The 21,962-nt window shown below is 40.3% G+C and overlaps 2 protein-coding genes across 2 annotated transcripts in view; one reads left to right on the top strand and one right to left on the bottom strand.

The window, feature by feature from the left end:
- Nucleotides 1-3,670: 3,670 nt before the first annotated feature.
- DPY19L4 (dpy-19 like 4) overlaps nt 3,671-21,962 on the bottom strand; it is a 30,980-nt gene continuing 12,688 nt past the window's right edge. The window contains exons 12-19 of the mRNA XM_084510782.1: nt 20,300-20,458; nt 18,692-18,811; nt 17,432-17,552; nt 15,886-15,942; nt 11,964-12,046; nt 10,136-10,268; nt 9,106-9,264; nt 3,671-6,956 (exon numbers count right to left, since the gene is read on the bottom strand). Of these exons, the coding sequence (XP_084366908.1) occupies nt 6,792-6,956; nt 9,106-9,264; nt 10,136-10,268; nt 11,964-12,046; nt 15,886-15,942; nt 17,432-17,552; nt 18,692-18,811; nt 20,300-20,458 (997 nt within the window). The 3' untranslated portion in view covers nt 3,671-6,791. The remainder of the gene's footprint in view (nt 6,957-9,105; nt 9,265-10,135; nt 10,269-11,963; nt 12,047-15,885; nt 15,943-17,431; nt 17,553-18,691; nt 18,812-20,299; nt 20,459-21,962) is intronic.
- RAD54B (RAD54 homolog B) overlaps nt 10,683-21,962 on the top strand; it is a 224,973-nt gene continuing 213,693 nt past the window's right edge. Inside the window, exon 1 of the mRNA XM_084510777.1 lies at nt 10,683-10,703. The gene's annotated coding sequence lies outside the window, so the exon portion shown is untranslated. The remainder of the gene's footprint in view (nt 10,704-21,962) is intronic.

Genomic DNA, 21,962 nt, shown 5'->3' with positions numbered 1-21,962 from the left:
CACTGCTAGTGCCTGCATGCTTCTGAGGTAAGTTTTCGTGATGAAATGAAAGCAAGACTTGGTTTTGATGCACTTTTCTAAAACTGTATGAACAGGTCAATCATTCCTGCAGAAGCACTCAGTATAACCGTGTGTTATTATCCACATTTGATGTTAGGTCAGCCAAAGAAACAACACAAGCTCTTTCCTGTATCCACAGTTTCAATGGCCAGGGTTGGATGGGATGAACAGCTTCATCCTTGCCCATCCTTTGTCAACCTTCTTCAGAGGGAGAATGGGGAACCCTCATTTTACAGAAAAGGTTGGTATTTATTGCAATGGTGTAGCAAAAAGGCAGTCTTGACATGTTTTGGGTCCTTCCTCAACCAGTCCATGAGGTATCATCAGCTTGATGGTCAACACACAGTCAAAACTTTGAGACCCAAAGAAAGGCCAAGGCATTGTGAAGCTGTTCAGAATGCTGTAGGTGAATGTATGTACTGCGGGTGTGACATAACCTAGTGAGCCATTCAACAATATTCTATATTGCTTTACATTTTTATATTTTATACGCATTTTAATTCATGAGATGCATCTCGGCTCATTACTATTACAAAAATGTCTACCACCTTTGTTACCAAAGCAATCTGGAAGTGTATAGGAATAGAAGTGTGTGACTGGGCCACAGCAAAAACTGGAAAATCTGGGAAACTAGGTCCTAAAGACAGATTACAGAACTAGCAATTAAGGAGAGGAAACAAAATGAAACAAAACCAACAGTAATTTTACCTAATTCCTCTCACTGATTAGGATCAGAATATATATTCTGTTATATATACACGTGTGCGTATGTAAAATACACAAACACTTTATATAAAAATATACATGTATTTATATGTACCTGTAAATAGTATTTTATATATAATAGAATATTTTGCATCTCACAGCTGGTAACCACGATCTATTTTGGATAAGCAGGTAGAAGAGTGCAGAAACACCAGCATGTATTTCACGGTGGCAGAAAGCCCCATTCCCATTTCATAGAGCCTAGGGTGCTTGAAGCATTCATGGCTAACCACAAATATGTCAGCGTCAGTGTATTTCATCTTTTTAAAAATAAGTTTTTAAAATTCCTTTTAGACCAGCCAGGAAAGAGTCTGAAGAATTGTTCAAACTCAGAAACATTAAGAATTAAAGATGTAAATACGTATTTTTGGGTAACATGTGATCCTTTTTTTTTTTTTTTTTTTTTTAAAAAAAGCACTTCATTGGATATTTTTATCAACGTTAGAAATTTTAACTAAAATAATCTCAAGGTTTTCATGTTATTACATAGGCAACTACTACAAAATAGTGTGCATTCACTCCTGCTAATATCTTATAAAATGATAGGAGGCTCCAATACATGTAATCGTGATCTATAAAAATTCAAGACACAATACACTAGTTGATTAAAAAAAATAAACCAGTAAGCATTGATGTCGCATAGTGATTTATTTCCAGCTGACATACCTGGGAGGATCTTTAGGAAGAAAGTTGGACTTCGATAACTGCATATGAGGCACCTGGTGTTCTGCCACTCATCTTCATACCGGCGTGTCTCAACACATAGTCAAAGTCAGCATGACGTGGATTCAGTCTGAACAAGCTGCTAATTCTCAAGGGTTGTAAAAGTGTTTATTCACTTTTGTCAAAGTTATTCGTATTTTGGGCACAGATATTTTGGGCCAGATATCTGAGGTATAAAGTCTCAAGTCGACTGAACATCGCGTATGCAAATAACACAATAGAATACAAAAATTGTTTTATTACCACAAGAGAGAAAGGAATTTAATTAGCTATGAACTCCCTCCCACCCGTGAAAGGGTATCAGAGTTGTCAAAAGAAAGCACAAAACGGTTTGTCCCAAACCAATCCACTCTTTCTGGACTTGGCTTTTATTACATATTTTTTTTTTTTTTGCACAGAAAAAGTTTGTCACAGGAGAAAAATATGTACTATTTATACATCATTTTGATAAAAATATGTCCAAGACAACAAACAGGAAGAAAGGAATTGGATTCCTTCGATTTGTTATTAAATAGCTGCACAGATATGCCCAGATGCCATTCACGCTGCTACTGAATGTCACCATTAACAAGTACAGCATCACCAATAATTCTTCCACGTTACTGAAAATAACAGAGTTGGAAACTTTGGAAGGCATTACACACCCACCTCTCTCCCACCAAATAAATAGGTACTCTTAAGCATCACTGGAAAGGCAGAATTGCGTACATGTAATTGCACTGAAGTAGGAAACATTGCCATTAATCTCATTACACATTTTGACACCTCGCTGAGGTACCAAACAACTCGGAATACCTTTAGGCAGAGCTAGTCCCGCATTTGGCATAGGGAGAGTGCAACAAGGTAACGGTGATATTTTATTCCAGCTGTACTGATAGAGTAGAAATGAGTACTAAAATAACATGCATTGCATGTTTCAAAATTTTAATCTTTTTTTTTCTAAAGTTTTAAAAAGAGTACTAAAGGCATGATTATACGGACGTTGAGGTATTACTTCACGTGAAATATTGCTTGTATTGGAATAAACTCAGCTCTTCTTTTATCTTCAATACCATAGCAGAGTCCATCTGTCCACCAAAATATAGGGGATTTAAGGACTCAGCCACCGCTAGAAATAAACAGAAGCTTCTCGTGACATCTCCAAACCACAACAGCAAAACAGACCTGTCTGAATGCAAACACAGCATGCACACCCGCACACTCACACAAACAGCTTATGCTTTCTCCCATTAGCCTTTTGGTTGAAGGACAGCTTGTGCTTAGTTCACAACAGTCATTAGAAGGTGTTTCAACAACATTTTACAATCCCTATGTCCGGATCTTGCAGCTCCTACTCATGTGAACCGCATGGGAAAGCTGATGAAGGGTCACACGACTCGGGTGTTTGCAGATGATTTATCAGAAACAAGGTGGTAAGAACAAACGTAGGTCCCTAACCTCCTGCCTTTCAGCAAACAGGAATGCAACCAGAGCAAATATCCGTGATCAATTTTCAGTGACTATTAAATCATGGCCCTCTTTCTTCAGTTATTTATTTTCCCTTGCCCTACTCCTAATGGAAATTGCATTTAAGATTTGCATTTCCTTGGGAAGAAAGGAAATCAGCGTTTTTAGGATAATATGAACAGAACCCCTTATGTTCTGAAACGCATTTACTCAATTAGTCTGAAATACTTCCTTGCAAATCTACCAACTGCATTCAAGTGTGGTAATTTAGGATGTGAAAAAGGGGTTTTTAAGACAAAAGATTAAGACAAAACTGTACCTGTCAGTTTAAGTGTGGCTTGATTAAACTTTAACCCACGAGTCTAACGGTAACAGGCAAGTGCCTGAAAATGCTACGTTCATTTCATTCTTTCAAGGTAATTTTTGGCATTTTCTAAAACCAAGCAAATCAGAAACTGGAAACGCAAAGGAGGAAATAAGCCAGCCAAATAACAACACAATTTGCTACGCAAGTTCTTATTCTTCCCCGTGAACAGCTGTTAGGAGGACGGCTGGCACACATCCTAGCTGCACCCACGTCTTTGGAGGCAGGGGTATTGGGACACAACGGAAGCTCTAGAAGTTGGAAGGAGAGGAATTTCTTAAAAAGGGAATCTTCACAAAAAGAAACACCAGCTGAGTTTTTTCTTTGTTTAATAAAAGCTTGCAAGGCACATGTTTCAACGGAATCGCAACATCTACAGCAAAACAGGTCAGAACTTGCAAAACATTCCCCCGACCGACCCACTCAGGGATTTAAACCTGGGACCTGGGTTGAAAACCAAGGCAGGGTTGTGTGCACAAGTCGGATGTAATTATGCCCCACTGCTGTCCTTCTGAGGGACATCCTGAAACTTACTGTTTCTTTTTTTCCCCCCCAGAAGGCAGAGATTAGAACAGACAAAGTTTTTGATAATCCATAACTGGATAAAAAATTCAAGCTTATCGTTTTCGTTGTAAGATACGAATCTTCCAGCCACTCGGTTTAAAAATGATGCCTTCTGACTGGGACGACAGCAACGTCACCCCCTGTAAAAGGCTCCTCTCTGTTACTTAAGGCCGCTGTGCCAGTGATGCTGCTATACAATTTTCTCTACTATAAAAAGCAAGGTAAAAATCTTACGTGATTCTTCTACTGCAGAATCTGTTGAAGTATCAAGAATATGTCTTTAAGACTATACCAAAACTAATACCAACTATGCCACAGTCCAAATAAACTTCGCCATGTTCGTTCAAACATGTATAAAGGCCCATGTGCTACGACAGAGTTTCCCTTCCACGTACAGATGGCCCCGTTTGTGTTTTTCTGAACAGATGTGCTCTACGTCTAAGGGTTCAGACTACGCTCTGGGTGGTCACACACGCAGCCAGCGTTGCAGTAAGTCCAGGATAGTTGAGCGTTGCATCTTGGCGTGGCATCGTAAGGCGTGAAGCCGGCAGCTGGGCGGCTTCATCCACCCAAGTGCAACTGTAACCCTGAAATGTGCTACCTGGAATGCCTTATTGCTGGTACCAAACGGTATTCGTGAGCGATCACCTTCAGGAGAGCAAACGACTGACACACAGACATGTAATTCCTGACAGGAATTCAAACAAACTTAAATTGGACGTGGAACTCTAAAATTACTGCCGAATATTAAAGCTATAGCACATACAGAGAAGGTTCCTGCGTGCCTGCTATAGCCAAAGCTACTCTAGCTTCTCTTTTGATGTTCTGACTGAAGTCTGAAACAGTCCAGTGCGGTAAAACAAATGCACTCGTGCAAAAGCAAATAAATGCAGACTGCATTTGGCCAGAGAGACACACGTGCTATCCTCTACACAGTGACTGTATCCCCAAAAAGGATATTGACTTTTAACCTGTAACTCAGTTACACTGACAAACGTTTCTCTCAATGATCACATCCATGTTTTTAATGGATTCATCCGACTCACAGACCTAAAAATATGACTGAAAGTAAAAAAACAGATTATGGGCATCTTGACATTTACAACAATAAAGCTTTCCTCTTTTAAATCACTCCAACAGTGATAACAGATTTAAAAAAAAAACAACTCAGCACTACCTCTTAGTGTAAAGGAAACAAAGGTATCTGCATAGAGCAGAGAGAAACCAGGCACACACACCAACATGTTGCAATTCCTAATGTCAGAGTCAAAATCTCTGAAGTCGCATTTTACCAACAAATGCAGTAGGGAGAGTTTTGCAGCTTTTGTTTGCAGAATGGTTTACAGGTTTTTCAGTCGCAGGTTCAGCCCACGTTGCCAGCAGTTTCCTTAAGGACTTCTGGATCCCAAAGAATCCCTGCCATGTGCTTGAGAGACTGGTCCCTGGGCCAGGTGTTACCAGAATACCTAACTGCAGGCAGCTCCTGAGGGATGAATAACCTCTCCCAAAACTTAAGCCCTGGCTTTCTGCCCCGCTACATCTATGTAAGCAAGGTTACCGCTACCTTCTGATGGGTTTTCCATTGGCAACACCAGGATAAGGCCCAGAGCTGGAGTTAAAGCATCATTCGTTCTCTTGAAAGCACATCAGCTAGCAACAAAGCAAACAGGACGGGCAGGTAACTCGTGGGGTCATACCAGGAAGACAAATTTTGGAGGGAAGCAAGACTGCACAGTACTTGCAGGTATTTTCAAAGATCCCAGCGTAGTTGCATAACGGATGTAAAAATAGCTATGAAGGACTGTACCTTTGCTTATCAGTGGTGGTGATGACGGCGTTTAAAGTGACAGATATGGCACTACTACTGCAATAGGACATAAAAGTGACCTAAGTTGAATGAAGCGAGTATCTCCCATCCCTTCCCACGCCGAGGATACACACACACACACACACAGAGCAGCTCACACGCAGAGGGAGTGAAAGAGAAGTGCAGAAGTCTCAGTAGCAAACCTGGTTGTCCTGCTGCACTTGTCCAACAGCAAGTACAGCGTGCTGCTGTGTACTGGCCCGTTCTGATGGCTGCTAACACACTCATCCGCACACACACCGACACACGTAAGCGTGGAAAAATCCTGAAGATGAGTTCTTTCCAAACTGAAGATCTGCCTTTGTCAACCTCTCCAGCTAGGTCTAAGCCCAAGCCCTTCCAGCAACACGTCTCCAACAAGACAGAGATCAGTGCCTTAACCTACGCAGGTGTTGTTTAAATAAAATCTTCCTTATTCGAGTGATACAAATGCTGTACCTACACATAAGATGTATGAATGCGTCTGATAAATATAGCAATGCTTACAGTGAGAAAAACAAAGAATAATAAAAAAAAAAAAACAACAACAAACTAACAAAAGAAAATAAAAAACAAACAAACCCAAACACTTACTTGAAGACTCAGGATACCAACCGCTTTCTTGCTAGACAATAAAAGATACATGACTTAAATGAGGTCTTCAACATCACTTTTCTGCATTTTCCAAAGTCTACCCACATCAACCGTCTAACACTACAGTCAGAAATCTCAGTTAGATGCAGATTAAGATGATTTATAATGGGAAGACAAATGCAAGAACAAGGAAGACTGTCACACTTCCATGTAGAGCCTGTAAAATTGACCATTTTTCCTGTTTTCTTCAAGGATGGTATCTGTATCTGTTGGTCTGTAGTTCAAACAGTTCCAGTTTGGTAAAATAAAGGCGTCAATACACTGTTTGTGCCCACATGTAACTGCAAAAATAACTTCCTTGATCAAAAGGAACTTTTCCAACTGAGTCCCATTCATAATCAGTCCTCAGAAAGAAGCTTGCGTGCTTTTTCATGACTGGAAGGATATCACAGTGTTGATTCTGTACACAAAGTAGGATCTATTCCAGTATACCCGAGTAAAATAATTCACATATGGAGAATAGTTCATTTTGATTTCATGACAAAATCGTCCATATTTTGAGTAGGCATAACTGTCACCTTCCTCACAAACCACCTGTCAGAAAAGAAGAAAATTAATTAAAATACTGATGATAAATGATTACAGAATGCAATTCTGTACATTTTGCTTATTTCTGTGTTCTCTACGTTTCATTTATAATATAGATATTTAATTTCCATACTGTATGATTCCAATAGCCTGTAAAATACATTCCCCTATAATTTGTTTAACCATCTAAAATAACCTTTGTGAATTAATACCTTTGCTGGGACAATGGACATTAAAACCAGAGCACTATACCCATGTAATTAAGACCAATGACAGTGGAAACATTCCATGTGTACTGCCTGGCACCCTTGAAGAAATCCCTTCTTTACACTTTCTAGTGGCACAAGTTTACATGGGTTTAAAAAAAATGTGGTAATACAAATTCATGGAGAAAAAATAGCAAATTGGTGGCTAACGCAAATATTTCTCCTGAACTAGACAGTCCTTCAATGACAGATTGCTGGAGAACATGTGTCTTGCCACGTATAATCATCCTAAAGCATATGCTCTAAGCCAGGGTCAGAAATAGGGTACTGGACTATGTGAATATATAGCCCAAGTTAGAATGCAATACCCACATTCTCTTCTTAAGCTTGGTAACTTGGAAAACACAGAATCCCAGAGATGCTGAGGCTGGCAGGGCCCACTGGAGCCAGCCGGTGCCACTCGTGCCCAAGCAGGGACACCCAGAGCAGGGTGCCCAGCACCACGTCCAGGCGGCTGCTGAAGGGCTCCAAGGAGGAGACCCCACAGCCTCTGGGCAGCCTGTGCCAGGGCTCAGCCATTATAAGATTAATATCCTATCATTATTATTAAGAAATGAATTATTCCTGTTACCCATTTGAACATTTTTCTACAGCTAGGATGTCTAGCATGCAACCCAGCATGCACTGAGCCACAGACAGGAAGCTTTCTGCCCAGGGTGTGGAGTCCCTATCCCTGGAGGTATTTAAGAGATGTGTGAATAAGGCACTAGGGGACATGACTTAGTGACGGGGCTCAGTAAGTCAGGCTGGTGGTTGGACTGGATGACTGTGAAGGTCTTTTCCAACCTTGATGATTCTATGATTCTGTGATAAACATTCAGAATAACAGATTTTAATCAGAAGTCTGATCATCAAGCTTCTTTTCCCCTTAGTCAATCCACTATAAATAGGATAACCCTTGTCACTCTGACAATCCCAATTACACAACAATAGCATGTGTCTGGTTTTGTTTACTAACAGCATTGTGTATAGTTTTTATTGTGCAAAGATAAGCTTGTTGCACTGGATGCTGTCTTTTCATCTTTTTTTTCCCACCTTTGATCAAAATTATTGCAAGCAACAACTGCATGATGACCAGCAGGATGAACTGCTGAATAACTAGGTGTTAGGAATGAGAAGAGGAAGAAACTGATTGCAATGTAAGAACAAAAGAGGAAGTATTAAAAACCTGACAGTAAAGCTGTTTGGATGAGATCAAGATTATGTGTAAGGCAGTGAAGTATGCAGGAAACACAGGGAAGAGAGATGCAATGGTATGAGGGAATGAAATCCTGAAATTGTGGTTAATTGTTCCAGGTGATTTGCTCAGTATGGAGCAGGGACAGGAACTGACCTGTGCAAAAACAGATCTGAGAAGAAACTGAGTGATGACATGTTGATTATCAGCCCCCAAGCCCCAAAGTTGAGTATATTTATTAGAACATGGAATAACCATGGCATAAATGGAAGTAATAGAAAAAACAGAGAGAATATCCTCCATGCATAAACTGGCCAGGAAACCTCCAAATGAAACTGACACCAATTTTAGATTACGTAGAGCATGTAGAAATTTAGAGTAATCCCCTAAAACATATCACCCCTATAACTACTCCCCAAAATGAAAGCAGCTAGAGGAATGAAAATGAGTTTATCCATTTTAAAATCTTAACTTTAAAACTAGTAAGAAATGCCCTCTGAAGCAGGGATGTACTGCTTCTGTAGCAACCCCTCAGGTGCTACAGTCAAATATATACAGAGAAGCCAGAACTTAAGTGATCACTTTTAAAATTTATGAATCTTTGTCTACATATCAATTACAATCAGAGACATAAGAACAGCATTACAAGAATGTTTCCTTTTAAATGAATTGCTTCTGCATTCAAACTCACTTTTTTCCTGCTGTTACTTACATGACCGTTAGCAATATCCAGCAGATCTTTAACTCTACATCCTCTTACAGGTCCCACTTCATTGCAAATTGAATCTTCAATAATCAGAAAATTGGCTTTGTAAGATGTGAGTATCTTATAAATATCCTCCGCCGACCTCTTTGAATATATCTGATAAATCTGTAAATTAGGAACACGTTTTAATGCCAGGTAAAAATCAGTGGAAAATTAAATACTCTGGGGGTCTCTACTAGTGACAAGTTCCTGTCTTATATACTTCAAGTGTCCTGATAAATCTTCAGAAATAGAATAGTTTCTGTCCTGACTGGAGCACTGATAATCTACTTAATACTACCTTCCTCATTTGCTGGGCTCCCACATCCTCCTTCCTTCTAATTTATTTAATTTTTCCCCCATTACATTTGGGTGAAGAGGAAGGCAGCTCCTGTGAGATGCTTTCCAAGTCAAGTATCTTACTAGAGATTTCCCTACTGTAATCCTGCAGTGTTCAAACGCAGAGTGAGAGCTCAGGTAGAGTCGTGTAGAGAAGCAATTTTCATTTCTCTCCTGATCAGTCACTGGGCAAGTCTATTCTAGTTTGTGACTTTCCCCCTAGCAAAATATGCAGAACAAAAATTGCTCAAAATAATTCAGAGATGACAACCTGCCTAAAACTCAGCATTGTCACACTGCTTAGTAAGGAATCTTGTTCATGGGCTTATTGATTCTGTATTGGTGTTACCTTTCTTCACAAGACTTCATGCTTTTTTCTCACCTTAGACTGCAAACACTTTGGAGAAAAGACAGCGCATGGAATAGCACTTGTGTACAGGGGGAGCTGCACCAAACAAATAATTTACACTGCCAGGTCGCCCAGGGAACACGAAAGAGCACCACAAATGTGTATGCCATGAGGAATATTACAAGGTCATCTTCTCTGGAATATTAACATTTACAGTACCCCCACACAGCTCAGTCAGGCACTTCAGTCTTACGTGACGGCCTATAAATCATTGATCATGCATACATATTTATGGAATTGGATACTCACGTTTTCATTTCTTTTTAGAAGATCATCATCATTATATATAGGCAAGCTCGACACCATCCATCCAGTACAGAGCTTAATCACTCCCATTAACTGTGGGCTGCCTGCAAACACAGCAGCCACCGGAGCCTGCCTCCTGCAAAAGCAACATCCACATACATGTCTGAGTGCAGGAGGCATTTCTCAAAATGATTTATTTTAATTTTAAACACTGCGTGAATCTTTAAAGGTGCTACAGCAAGAATCAGAGTGCACGAAGGTGTCATTAGGGATCTAACTGCAACTGGCATTAATTCCCTGGTGGCATTAATGACGTGCAGCAATGGTTTGCAAGGAAGGCCTCCTGCTGGGGCAAGGGCTGATGGCCATTCTCCCCTCCTTGCACTATTCAGAGTGGTCCTGGATCAAACTGTTGCTTTGCCAAATGGTTGCTGTCTGATGACAAAACAAGTTTGGGAGGGAGCGTAGGTAGAGGGAGAAACAACGTGATGTTGTCTTGTAAGTGACAGACTTGTGATTATGTTTGTTTGATCTGCAGGACAATATATTCCATCATTTATGAGTAAATACTGTCATAACACAATGTAACATCTACAGTAATTATGCTTCTGGATTTTGATTTCATCTTTTGATTATTCATACTGATGAATTAGTGGAAGAAAACAGCCATTGTCACACACTCTTACAGACCTTGGGCAACTTTTCCTGCAGAGAAAATTCAAGTAAATTCATTTTATCAGAGCAAAAGTTGTAAGAAAATGTACTATAATAATGACATTCAATTAAAATTCCAATATGGACATCTAAGCATATCCTAAAAAAATAAAAAAAAATCCTTTTCATTATAAATACGAACAGCTGCTACAAATAAGGGTAGTCAAATTGCTCTTAGCTGAGTGAATCTCAATGCAATTCACCGTGATTAATTATGTACTTGAAGCGTAATATATGCAGACTAATGTAAAAGCCATTAGGTGCTTGGCATTATTCCACTTGCTGCCTTGAAGAGCTAGAGCAGTGACAAACAACATACACCACTATTAACAGAAAGAAGAAATTGGCTGGAACATCATAATTACCAGCCTTGTCTTTTCAGAAGATGAACAGGTTGACATTAAAGACTCCATAAATACAGAAAATAATATCCTTAAAAAATCCAGTTCAAGGTAAGGAAGTTATTTGAACACAGAGGACCTAATTTGCCACAGAAGTGCAGTTCCTAATGACATAGTTCAAAATTAAATTGAATTAGGCTGGAATTGAGTTCCGAAACTTTTGGTGAAAAATACATCTCTGAAAATAACCTGACGCTCAGCATTTGCCTAGCCAGCCAGATAAAAACCTTTGAAGCCTTCTGCTCAAAGGGGAGTTTGAACCACACATTATGCTCCATGTTTCTTAAAAGAAGTCTCTCAATGCTTACATTTAAACATTTCATTTTACTGGCTCCTGCACACACAAATCTCATTGTTTCTACACCCCATGGCATTACAATCATTATGACTCCTCTGATCTACTGAAAGGTCATCACAGAAAGAAGTACTAGGATGTACATGTTTATTTGGAAATCAGATCTATTAATGATATCACACATGAGTTGATTGCGTGTTTCAGGCTCTTCTCCTCTTTTTTTACCAACGATAAATTCCTGTTACATTCCACGGCAGTAATACCAAACTTAAAATACTCATTTCTCCTCCCATCTCCCCCTACATCATGTAATGACTTGGTAAGGGAAAGCTCAGATTAATAGAGGCAGCTTCACAAAAATGCTGTTATAAAAATACCTTGACACAAAGAATCAAAACGAAGTGTAGAACCACATACTTACTTTATCCATGTCATGAGTTCTACTGTATCAGGATCATAAAATTCTTGTATTTCTGAAAGCTCTGACATTATCCTAGGGAAAAACTGATGGAAACATACTTGGTCACTTACAGTTAAAAAATAAAAGAAAAATTCTATGGGCCATCTCATTATGTTATGGCCTTCAGTAACACAATAAAAATGAGTTTCAACCGAGTCTTCTCTAAGTGGCATTTTTATTTGAATACTTTGGGAAACACACTACTTGTACTTGCCCGACAGCAGCAGACCTTCTCCAAAATAAACAGAAATTAAATCTAAGTTCTCAGCTCTAATTATCTTCATACGTATAATTAAAATCAACCAAACAACAACAACAACAAAACAACCTTCATCCTTCATCAAAAATTCAACCTTCATCAAAACAACCTTAAGACTTTAACTGGTCTTAAATGCATCAACATCATAGTCCAGGTTTTTATATGAAAATAAGTAAGGACACTAACACAAGAAGTTGACAAATCTTCTCCCATGGCAAACCTGCTTGAGCAGGGAGGTTGAACTGATGCAACTTGATGAAAAGCAGGAAAGAAGAAAGCAAATTTCCTAGAAGAGTATCATGTGGTTGCCAGCTCTTAAAAAGATAAGCAGAGGTTACAAGTATGGCAGACTAAGGGGACAACTTTATGCAGACGATTGGAGGCTGCAACCAGACACAATCGGGTTGCCTGGGAGGGATACAGAGACATAGTCTGAGTGGCCAAGGGTCAAATTAGGAAAGCCAAAGTCCTTTTAGTATTAAATTTGGCCAAAGACATCAAGGGCAACAAGGAAAGCTTACGTAGGTACATCAGTGATAAAAGGAAAAGGAAGACTGGGGAGACTGTGGGCCCTCTCCCAAAGGAAACAGGAGACCTGGCCACCCAAGACATGAAGAGGCTGAGGTACTCAATGAATTTTTGCCTCAGTCTTCAGCAGGAAGAGCTCCTGCCACATAGGTCCCAAGGCAAAAGCAGGGACTGGGAGAACAAAGAACCACCCAGTGTAGGAGAAGATCAGGTTTAATGCCACCTAAGGATCCTGAAAGCTTATGTGACCTGATGAGATTCATCCATGGGTCCTGAGAGAACTGGCAGATGCAGTTGCTAAGCTGCTATCCACCATATCTGAGAAGCTGTGGCAGTACGGTGATGTTCCCACTGGCTGGCAGGGGTAAAACATAACTCCCATTTTTAAAAATGGAAAAAAGAAAAACCTGGGCCCAGTCAGTCTCACCTCTGTGCCTGGTGAGATCACGGAGCAGATCCTTCTGGAAACTATGTGAAGGCACATGGGAAATAAGGAGGTGACTGATGACAGCCAACTTAGCTTCACTAAGGGCAGGTCGTGCCTCACAAATGTGGTGGCCGTCTACAACAGGGTTACAGCATTGGTGGGCAGGGGAAGAGCAACTGATATCATCTGCCTGGACTTGTGCAAAGCACTTGACACTGTCCCCCACAATATTCTTGTCTCTAAATTGGAGAGACATAGATGTGATGGATGGACCACTCTGTGGTAAGGAACCGGCTGGATGGTCGCACTCAGAGCTGTGGTCAATGGCTCAGTGTCCAGGTGGAGATCAGTAACGAGTGGTGTTCCTCTGGGGTCAGTACTGGGACCAGAACGATCTAACATCTTTGTTGGCACACAGACAGTGGGATTGAGTGCACCTTCAGCAAGTTTGCCCACGACACCAAGCCGTGTGGTGTGGTCAACACGCTGGAGGGAAGGGCTGCCATCCAGAGGGACCTGGGCAGGCCTCAAAGGTGGGCCGGGGCGAACCTCATGAGGTTCAGCAAGGCCAAGGGCAAGGTCCTGCATCTGGGCCAGGGCAATCCCAAGCACAAATACAGGCTGGGCAGAGAATGGGTTGAGAGCAGCCCTGAAGAGATGGAGCTGGGGGTGTTGGTTGATGAGAAGCTCAACATGAGCCAGCAGGATGTGCTTGCAGCCCAGAAAGCCAACCGTACCCTGGGCTGCACCAAAAGCAGCGTGGCCAGCAGGGCGAGGGAGGTGATTGTCCCCCTCTGCTCTGCTCTCGTGAGACCCCACCTGGAGCCCTGCGTTCAGCTCCGGGACTTCCAGCAGAAGAAGGATGTGGAGCTGTTAGAATGAGGCCAGAGGGCCACAAAGATGACCAAGGGGCTCTGGGCAGACCTTACAGCGGCCTTCCAGTACCTAAAGGGGGCTACAGGAAACATGGGGAGGGACTCTGTGTCAGGGGGTGTAGTGATAGGACAAGGGGGAATGGCTTTAAACTAAAAGAGAGGAGAGTTAGAGTAGTTATAAGGAGGAAATTCTTCACTCAGAGGGTGGTGAGGCCCTGGCACAGGCTGCCCAGAGGAGCTGTGGATGCCCCATCCCTGGAGGTGGTCAAGGCCAGGCTGGATGGGGCTTTGGGCAGCCTGGGCTGGTGGGAGGTGTCCCTGCCCATGGCAGGGGCTGGGACTGGGTGGGCTTTAAGGTCCCTTCCAACCCAAACCATTCTGTGGGTCTGTGGTTCTAAGAACAGCTCCCATATGTTAGTATCAGGGCTGAAAAGCCATAGCACCACAGGAGCTGTTGGACATATACCTGGACTGTCCCAGGAACAAGACAGACAAAAGAGGAACTGCCACTGCTGCCCCAAGGAGAACTAGCTTCACCGAACAATCGGAGCCCTCAGAAAAAATCTAGTTGGATGAGGGACTGTGCCTGACTGAATCAGAAGGCAGCCAAGCAGAAAGATGCTGAGCTGTACACTCATCCCTCTGTAGCCAAAGTAACAGATTAGGAGCCTCAAGGCATCTGCACTGTCCTGTTCCTATCAATCAAACTTTCCAAGCTCAGGGGGGAATTATGAGCATGGAGAGCAAACTGCTCACCAGTGCTTAAAAGCAAAAGCTGGATTTGCAAGGGATGTAGCCCTCTAGAGTCCAAACCTGCACACTGCTTTTGCTAAAAAATGTGTGAAAAGAATTCTTCGTTCAACTAAAACTAGTTTTCTCTATTGTAACCATTGCATAACTTTTTTGAGCAACTGCAGTGGTTTTTTTTTCAGGAAAAATGATCTGTAACTCTGCCAGAAATGTGTAAAGAGTGAGATTACACTGCAAACAACATTTATACTGTAAGACAGACCTTATAAAATCTGTTAAAATAATGTTAGTCAAGATTGAATTTCATTTTATTTTTCTACAAAGCATTCGCATATATCTTAAATTCTTATAAAACTACTCAAACTCTTTTGAAGCTATGCCACTACAGTAGTGAGTTACACTCTATGGGATATTTTTGGTATTTTTTGCACTTGAAGAATTTTAAAAAATAAATTTCCAAACATTCTTCCCTTGTCTGCCAGTCTGTCTTGCAACAGGACTTGCAGTAAAGAATGGACTATTTCTTTTAAACAAGGAAACATCTGTAGTTTTTTTCCCCCTGTATCATGCTATATACAATATCTATACACAGTGCTCTATACCAAGGATTTAAGTCCATTATAGTCTGCTTCAAAAGCTCTCAGATTATTTGCCTATGGCCTTCCATAATTTTAATTCCACCTAACCTCACTTCCTCTCGCTAAGAACAAGATAGAGACAACACGCTTTTCAGTATTCCAAGTGTTTATTTGGCAATGTTTTCTTTGTTGAGTCAGTTCATATATCCAAAGTGTAACAGATGAATGTAATAATGTCTGAATTTAAATTCAAGTACTTAATTACAATAAATGATTGTTAACAAACTGAGTTTTTAAATACATCATACTGAAAAATGTAAACAGTTTTGTTTTAAAACAAAACAAAAAGAAGCCAGCAGATTTTCAGATGTCAGCTTTTATTTCTCCTTAGCGTTATATTTGTTCAGTGCTCTGACTCATATTTTGCCTAAAGACAAAACAAAATAGAGAAAGGTACTTCTCTTACCTCTTTCCACAAGCTGAATCCAATTATTGTGGGAACTGCCATACTCAGAATGAGAGCCTAGAAAACAGATGTTAGAAGAAATGGATTACGGACTCTTCTCTGTTCTCCTTCCTAGACTATGTGATGATTCTGTTCATACCCTGGCATGCTACATTTCTGTCTGAAACCTTAGTGACTACAGGCGAATTTTTGCAGTCTTCTCCTGGAGAAAAAACTACAAACAAGAGCCTGTCTAATTTAGCACCGAAGAACTTTTTTGACCCATGTTAACTTTACCACCAATACTAAAGATGGTTAATTATATAATTATTATTTATATATACTGCTCATATAACAATGATACAAAACAATGATGCGATGTGCACATGAACTAGGGAACAGAAGTAAAAACCTCTCAGATACAAGCACAATGAGATAATTTGAGAAATGAAAAAAAAATGAAAAGTATTTCAAACTCTGATCTTACTAACGCTTTCATTCAGATTAACAATAGTGAGACACAGAAAAACAGAAAACCATTTTTCACCACACCATCACTCTAACTCATATCATACATCCTTTGCAAAAGGAAAAGATTGCTCATGTGGTACAGAAAATATTTGGTAAGGAGTGCACACAAGGCATTCCTCTTGATAATAAGCTGTTAACACAGCTACTCTATGAAAAAAGCAAGACTATATAGCTGGAAGCATGTAAGTATAAAGTATAAGGGAACATATTTTACATATATTCTTACTCCTTGACTGGAAGGACACCGTCAATGTTTATGACTCAACAGTAAATGGCACTTTCACAAGCGCCATACATGAATCTTTGTTTAAGTATTAAATATTTATTCCTACAGCATCTTGAAATTAAATGTAAAGTAACACACTGTCTTCATTTCATTAATAAAACAAGTGCAGAAATCTGACAAAAGCTGCCCAAAGCAACTCTCAGCAAAGTAGGAATAACGCTAGGATTGGAAGTGTGGGAATTGTTTGCATTACTGCACAAGCTTATCTTCCATTGCAGCATTTCTCTGAAATGGCCACACAAGAACAAATCCTACACTAAGTAACTCCAGCTACCATTTCGTATGAAGCTGTTTTACTCCCAGCAATTAAATAAACCTAAGCACCACATTTAGTCTCATTTCCTAGTGAAACAAGACTTACGTCAATGCTTACCTGCAGGCCTGTACTTTCTCTCCTGCACTCTTCCTAGCATTTGACCTTCTTGGCCGATCTCAACTAAATACAAGAGGTCTTGAGGTCTCAAAGATTTTTAAAAGAAATTAAACAGATGTGCGAAAGAGAGAGATGAACACAGCTCTGTTCCTCCTGAGAAAAAGGCTCTAGTTTGAACACAAGTTTATCACCAGGTACCAGAGAACACGTGAAAACATGCTACTAGAAATAAAAGGCACAGGAAAAAGCAGGTATGTGAGATCCACTGCTCACAGAACGACATGTTATTAGAGTTTCTTTAGGCTTTAAGTCATTGCTGTTTTAAAAGTGATATGCCTGCTAGTTGCAATTCCCAAGACGTTGGTGACAGAACTCACCAGCAGTATCGGGTGCACAGCTTTCAGACGAAGCCACTTGAAGAGCGTCATCCAAAGTTCGGGAGAGCACACACCGAACGCAGCAAGCATGCAAACATATGGAGTCCAGAGATATTTCATTCTGAAAAATAGTGCGAGAGCTTAGTTGGGACTCCGTACACGCCACTGTGCAGATTCAGGCTACTTATAAAAGCATTCAGATAGTTTTTTTGCTTGCACATCCAGAGCGTTTGACACGCAATCTGAGATCAAACTTGATGGCACTGGAAGGTAAACCAAGGAAATCTCTAACAGAAGAGCAGGCACCTGATTATCTGCTGCAAGATGTAGGAGCAAGATCCCAGGTCAAAGATGATAAAATCCTTCACAGAGTTCAGGGGAGGATGAAAGAAAAACATACAGACTAGCAAAGTCACTTGGCTGTTGCAGTTTTCCAGCCAAACAAGGATAAAAAGTAGCTATTCATCAAAGGTGTACAGACACTGTACTATAAGGGAGTTCCTGAAGAAAGGAAAGGAAAATGTTTAATAAACAATTTACTATTTGCTGGCATTGTTTGCCTCTTGAGGATAGACAAAGCAAGACAACTACTTGGCAATACAACAGTCTGCTCACTTCAATAATTTGTGAATATTCGGATATTAGGATGATGAGTGTGATACAAACACAAGTTTGCCACCTTCAAGTTCATTTAGATGAGAGCCAAGACTGGCACAATAAGGTTTTCCAAACACTAAGTCCTCTAGCTTTAAGGACTAATACTCACGACACCTTTGAAAATTGTTTTGTTACTGCTTTAACATGTCAAGCAAAGGTATACGTCAGGCTAGCCTAGATACAAGGTGATGGGTAAGAAATCTACAGCATCTCAGTGATCAAGAACAAATATTATTCATCCAAACGCTACACAAGATCTCACTAGAATACAATATTTAAAGAATTACAGAGCAGTTCTATACCTAGATACCACATGGGAAGCGATTCACATTTGCTCTGATTAATTTCTTAGAGTTTGGCTGCGTTAAAGCTTGGAAACCACATTAAAGAGACCAAGCACAATTCATCACACTCCTCTACCCAAGTTAGAGTCAAAATCCTCTTTGCTATCTCCCCTACTGACTAGGATCATTGTATGCCAAAAATATTTCGGAAAAGACTTTTGAATTGCAGACACATTTCAAAGGGGGTTAAAATAGAGCATCATGGCCAGTTAGGAATTCTCTGTTGCTTTCAAAAGAGATACATCAAAACGAGACTTACCCTTCCAAACACATCGCTAGAGAACCAAGTAAAATTGTGTGAATTACATGATAAACTATTTCTGGCCTCTCTCCAATTCGACCATCCTCAAGTTTAACTGTCTCTTTCAGTGGTTCACCACTGCAGTTGGAGAAAACGAGACATCACTTAATTCAGACATTATCTCAGGCAAAGGTGCCAATAAATATATTTTTATGACCATTAAGTCAGCAGCACACTGAGATCACTCCGTGCCATATCATACACCACCGTTGCACTGCGTATTTGGTTTGTATTCTTTGTCAGTGATCTCTCAGTACCTGCTGTCCCTTGTCTCTGGAGCAATGGCTGTGAATTAGATCAACAGGATCTCTGCCTGTGACCACCAATCCTATTTTAAGGTACTTCAGCAACAAGAGACAGTAACTCAAGAGCATGCACACTCAGCAAACGTTTAGGCAAAGCATGCTGCACACATATTCTAAATTTCTTCACTTCATTAACCTGGTGAAGATCATGGAATCTGTATGACTACATACACCATGTTGTCACAAAGTAAGATTACGAAAACAGCTTTCAGTGACAGTGCTGTAAAATATTACGAATGTATAATTATAAATAAAAGACAACCAAAATCTTACAACAGATATTTTTCTACAGACAAGATAGTGAGGCACATGCAAGACGTTTTCTTCTACCATTAAGTGATTTCTGATACAAAGTTGGAAATAAAACCTCATGACAAAGTGCAAAAAAAAATATTTGAGATTAGTAACTGCTTCAAAATTAAAAAGTAATCTTTACCTATTGAAACTCTTACTCCTTAAAAAAAAAATCTACTCATTTTTGCTGCAGACAAGTGAGGAACCTGCCCTAACACCTAAGCAGTTAGACCATTTATCTTCTACCTGGCAGATGTAATCTCCTAGCCAGTTTCCAAGAAAAGTTATGCTAGGATCTATGATCTACGGCCTTGCCATTCTGAGCCTGCACACAGACAGCTCCACTACCCTCCTCTCAAGGGAACTGCGAATCACTGCGAAACTAAAAATAATCGAGTCCGTTTTACTTCAGCTCCGTTCTGAGCAGCAAAGACTGCTGAACCTTATCACAGTAAACAAGATGGGGAAAAAACAAAAACAAAAACAAAACCCAGGAAAGTGTTAGAAATCTGAAATCCTCTCAACTCCACCCATTTCATTCTTTGCAGTATGTAAACTTGGAAAAAAATGAAAAACAAAAACCAGAGATACAAGTCCTCTAGCAGCAATCCAGGGACTCTGAAAGGGGAAAAAGTATTTCTTTCTCACAGTGCTACGAGACAAACATCTCGTAAGACCGTTAGCCAGATCTCTGCAGGAATCACACCTTTGGAAAACAAACAAACAAAAACACAAGACAAACAAGTAAACCCAGATATGTTTCCCTGTCCTGACTGAAGGGATGCTCAAGAAGCTCCTCGCTACAGGACTTTCCGTGGAAGCCCTTCCTGCTGCCCACGTCCTCGCATGCTCAATGGTCTAACTCTGTCTTGAGGCCTCAATCAGTTACAGGATTGACCATTCACTTATAAATCCACAAAACTCTTATTTTTCACTTCTAAATTTCCAATATAAATAAGTTACTTACCAGATTCTCCTAAAAATGACCTGAGTTACAGAAAAAAGGCAGATAATTAATACTAAAATATAGAAAGGCAACAGTGATGACTGCGTTAGCCGCAAAAAAAAGTCTTGGGATGGTGCCTGAAGAGATTCTTGACAAAGGAGCCAATTCATTGTAAAATTCCTAGTAAGGCAAAAACATCCCATTAAAAAACAATAATAACACCACATAGATTAGGAAAAAAAAAAAGCACACAACCAAGCACATTTTCATCTATTCATGTCATAGGAAACTATTTGAAATTCATCTTTGAGAAGTGGTATGTTATAATTTGAAACTGTTTTACAAGTCCTCCTTGCAACTATCAAAAAAAAAGCAACTATCAAAAAAACAGCAACTATCAAAAGCTTATCTTCCAGAAAAAGCCCGTGATCTTAAGAGGGCAGACTACAACTCTTCCCAGTCACGAAAACCCAGCCTCCTGGATAACTCTGTTATGAGGACCACAAAGCACTTTGTTGTCACAGTGGATTGAGATTTTAGAGATATTGATGCAGGAAGGTAACCTTGTCCTCGTTCCAGAGGGAAAGTGGTCATCTGAGAGCCCACGGAAGCCCGAGGCACTGCCAAGAATGGAATCCTTAATGCTGAAATTCTAATTCTGTAGCTGAACCCGCTCGATCATTCTTCTTGCTCAATTAATGAGCAGAAACATTATATACTCTGCCAAGAAGCACTGTAAGTGTGTATTCTCGACTGGACTTGGTGTGGCACGTGATTCAGTGAGTGCATTCTTGTCTTCTGTTTTCTTTTGCTTTCCTCCTGCTTTTCTTTCACTCCCAAGTGAAGACCAGAGAACTGACCCACTTCCAGTTAGACAGAACCAGTTTTAGGATTAAGAACTGAGCATGTCCAAATAAGCTTTAAAAGACAGATCTTGAAGTTCTGGTGCTGCAAACCATAATTCCAATGATTTTCACATGATTTTCCAGGGCTAGTTGCACCCAGTTTGTCTCAAACACCAACTTCAATGCATGGTTGCACAGCCCGGAAAGTAGCATGTAGGAAGTCCCAGGAAAACAAAACAAAACAAAACACATCCATAATACCTGGTAGCTGAATAAACCAAAATGCTGACCAGAAGCAGTCTTGTCTTTCTTGCAAACATTTACAAACGTGTATGTATGTTTTATAACAGTGCATCTTAGTCAAACTCAGAATATCTTGCCTTCCAAAAATTCCCCAACAGTTTCAGTTTTGTGGTGTCATTTTCCAAATCTTCTCCTGAAAGGCCGTGAAGCAGGTTTGTAAGAGACAGATGGAGTTCACAGGAGAGAGAACAAACTCCTGCACAGAACTGCAAATGCTGGCTTGGATCCAGGAGGTATCTCTGGTTCTTACCAATACTCTGTTTGAAGATTTCCAGGGTATCTGTAGCCATGATGTCATCTTCTTGCAGACCAACACTCAACTCTTTTTTACGTATGCAAACAGTTTCTCTTACGATTCACAAGGATTTCCTCTGACTTTTAAGTTGTCCCTTGTCTTAATTTCTTCTAAAACAAATAGGTTTTGCTTTTTTTGGTGGTGATGTTATTCTTACAAGACTAAAAAAACACGTTCTGAGGTACTATCAATAGTCCATGACACCTTTCACAGACTGTTTTCCAGCCAGGACCACTACATT

This window comes from Aythya ferina (assembly GCF_964211825.1).
Source record: "Aythya ferina genome assembly, chromosome: 2".
NCBI classification, from domain to species: Eukaryota; Metazoa; Chordata; class Aves; order Anseriformes; family Anatidae; genus Aythya; species Aythya ferina.
Note: the sequence above shows the minus strand (reverse complement) of the source record. Positions and strands in the feature narration are given on the sequence as shown.